At 71.4% G+C, this 3,219-nt stretch overlaps 1 protein-coding gene across 1 annotated transcript; it reads left to right on the plus strand.

Annotated features, from left to right (window-relative positions):
- The first annotated feature begins 1,571 nt into the window (after positions 1–1,571).
- Positions 1,572–2,858, plus strand: LOC113563481 (translation initiation factor IF-2-like). Its single transcript, XM_026975148.1, has 2 exons — positions 1,572–1,692; positions 1,777–2,858. Exons 1-2 carry the CDS (start codon positions 1,572–1,574, stop codon positions 2,856–2,858), a joined length of 1,203 nt encoding a protein of 400 aa, XP_026830949.1.
- Positions 2,859–3,219: the final 361 nt, after the last annotated feature.

The raw sequence follows: 3,219 nt of genomic DNA on the forward strand, positions 1-3,219 counted from the left end.
CCGCCCACACCGGCGCCCCGTACAGGGCGATCGACCGCACCGCTCCCACCAGCAAGCGGCGCACCCGCGTCTCCGGGCCCCCGAGGTTCGGGAGGAGGCGACTCAGCGCGTTGGTCGCCCCCTCCAGCCTCGGCGCCAGCCCGCCGAAGTGCTCCCCGAAGGACCAGGTGCCGTCCAGGGTGAGGCCAAGATACTTCATCTTGGTCCCCACCGGGACGCTGACCCCGCCGACCCGTATCTCGGCCGGAGGCGGCAGACCCCGGCGATGGTCGAAAAAGAACATCGCCTGGGTCTTCTGCGGCGCCACCTCCAGCCCAGCCTCCCTGATGGCGCGGACCACCACCGCCACCGCCAACTCCGCCAGGCCGGACGCCTCCCCCCAGCTCGGACCCTCGGCCATCACGCAGGTGTCGTCGGCGTAACACCTCACGTGACAGCCGGGCGGCAGAAGGACGCGCGTGACCCGCTCGTACGCGAGCCTCCACAGGTGCGGTCCGAGGACCGACCCCTGCGGCACGCCGCGCTCCACCTCGCGGGTCCTGGTGCGCCCGTCCCGGTCGACCCACTCCAGCGACCTGTCCCGGAAGTACTCCAGGATCACCCTCGCGAGGTAGGAGGGAGGAGCGCGCGCATCTCCTCCACTATCACTCCCCAAGGGAGGGAGTTGAAGGCGTTCACTATGTCTAGCGACACCGCCACCACAACTCCCCCCTCGAGACAGCGGCCTCCGTGAGGGCCCTCACACTCAACACGGCGTCCACCGTGGAGCGGCCCTCCCGGAAGCCGAACTGTCTCTCCTCCTCACCCGGAGCACCCCCGGGCAGGTGCCGGACGAGACGGCCCGCTATCACCCGCTCGAAACAGCTTGCCGATCTCGTCCAGCAAGCATATCGCCGGAACTGCGCACCGCCGCCGCGTCTCCTCCGCCGCCTTTCGGGATGAGGACCAACTTCGCCCTCTTCCAAGCCGCGGGGAAGCGTCCCTCCTCCAGGCATCGCTCGAAGAGCGCCCTCACTCTCGGGGCCAGGACCTCCATCGCGAGGCCCAGACCCGGCTGGAATCCCGTCCGGCCCCGGGGCCCGTTGGCCCCGCAGCCGGCGCAGGATCCCCGCCCACTCCTCCGGACCGATCCCCGTATCTCCTGGGGCCGCTCGGAGGTCATCCACTCCGGGGGTCCCGGGCACCCGCCTCCCGCCGGGAAGAGGGTGTCCAGGACCCGCGCAGCTCCAGGGATCCATCTCCTCCGTCTCCGGGGGCGTCCATTGCCGCAACTTGCCCATCACGACCGGTACGGACGCCCCCAGGATCGCCCTCCACGGACCGGAGGAGCTCCTCCCAGGCCCTCGCCTTGGCGTCCCTGATCGCCGCCCTCAGGAGCTCCGTCTCTCCTGGAGCTCCCCGTAGCGCGCGTCCACCTCCGCCGCCGTCCCCCGGCGACGGGCGCGGGAGAAGCGGCGCCAGGCGCGCCCCGATGCGCGCCGCAGCTCCGCCAATCCCGCGCTCCACCAGTAGGTGGGCCGTCGCCGAGCCGGCCGGCCCGGGGCATCGCAAAGTCGCACGCCTGCGTCACGATGTCCCCGAGCCAGCCGGCCTCCTCCTCCACCGTGCCCTCCGGCCTCTCCGGCCACGTGGACGCGAGCAGGGCGGCGACCAGTCTGTCACCAGACAGCCCCTTGAGCGCCCATCTCCGCGGTCGGGGTCCGCCCGTCCCCCGTTGGCGGGGGCGGAGCCCGAGGGCGGAGACACCACCATAGACACGTATCTATGGTCCGACAGCGTCTCCACCCCGACAACACCCTCCACCCCGACACCCGACGCGCGAGGCCGGAGATGCCCAGGTCAGATCGACCACGGACTCCCCCGCCCACCGCACGCAGGTGCTGTCCGAGCCCACGTTCAACAAATGCAGGCCCAGACCCGCCGCCCAGTCCGCCAGCACCGCGCCCTTCGCGTCCGGCCGCCGGGAACCCCAGAGCGCGGACTTCGCATTGAAGTCCCCGGCGACCAACAACAGGCCGCGGGGGTGCCGAACTATGCACCCCCCAGCCTGTCCAGGAACCCCTCGTACTCGGCGAGACTCAGGCTCGGGACACGTAGACCCCGACCACGGTGATGCCTCCCCACTGCGCCGCCACGAACTCCCCCCCGACCTCCAACACTCGGAGGGAGGGGAGCCCGCGGCGTCGCCGCGCACGATCGCGACGAGGCCCCCCCCGCCGACGCCCAACTGGGGCTGTCCGCGGGGGCCTGAAGGGCTCCGCCGCGATCCCCAACGCGTAACCGCGCTCCGCCAGGCTCTGGAGGAAAAGATCCTGAGCCCGGCGGGCGCGGTTAAGGTTGGCCTGGAGGACCAGGCCCGCCATTACTCCACGTCCATGGCGGGCTCCTCCAGGCCCCTCGCACCATCGTCGTCCTTTTCCTCCGCCTTCTTCTTCCCCATGGAGCGGGTCACCCGTCGGGGCTTCGGCTCCTCCTCCCGCGGAGGAGCCGCCCTCCCTTGTCCCCATCAGCAGGCGTCGGCGCCAGCGCCGCGCCCGCCGACGGGGCCGCCTGTCTGGGAGCCGGAGAGGCGACCCTTTGCGGGCGAGGAGCGGCCTCCGTCGGCCGCGCCCCTCCCTGGGCCGCCGTCTCCGACCCCCTTTGCACCCCACTTTTCCCTCCCTTGGAGGGCGGAGCACAGGCCGCGCTACCCAGCCTGTGGTCCGCCCTCCTGCCGAGACCCGTGCACAGAGGGCACTTCGGGTCAGCGGCGCATCCGCGCGCCCGATGACCCGCCGCGCCACACCTGTAGCACAGGTCTCGGCGGTCCTCGCGACTGGGGCACGTCGCTTGCACGTGCCCCTTCGCCAGCACCTTAACACATCAAGGCCTGGGCTCCAGCACAGTTATCGGTGCCCAGGCCCAGCCACCTGATCCTGCCCAGGTCGGCGACTTTTCCGCCGGCCTGCGCAGGAAGCCTGATCCAAGAGGTCCCCAGACCGTCCGGGGACCTCTGGATCAGCCCACCTCGAGTCTCGGGGTCGCAGCCTCCGCGGCTGCCACCGCCCGCGCACGACTCTGCCGGTAGCCGCGTCGTCCAGTCGCCGGACGCGCACTCCGCCTTTTGAGGGGTCGGGTGACCCTTACACCCGACCCCTCAAAAACCTTCCTAAGCGAGAGGCCAGCTCGTCCGCCTTGTGGCGGACTCCGGCCCCGGGATCTCGTAAATGAGGGCCCCCG

Source organism: Ooceraea biroi, unplaced genomic scaffold (genome assembly GCF_003672135.1).
Source record: "Ooceraea biroi isolate clonal line C1 unplaced genomic scaffold, Obir_v5.4 UnassembledTig126, whole genome shotgun sequence".
In the NCBI taxonomy this organism is placed as follows: domain Eukaryota; kingdom Metazoa; phylum Arthropoda; class Insecta; order Hymenoptera; family Formicidae; genus Ooceraea; species Ooceraea biroi.

Excerpts from the sequence above, each read along its gene's own strand:
- LOC113563481 (XM_026975148.1), top strand. The coding sequence starts at position 1,572 with ATGTCCCCGAGCCAGCCGGCCTCCTCCTCCACCGTGCCCTCCGGCCTC. Across the intron at positions 1,693-1,776 it reads CTTGAGCGCCCATCTCCGCG|CGTCTCCACCCCGACAACAC; the intron begins GTCGGGGTCCGC and ends ATGGTCCGACAG.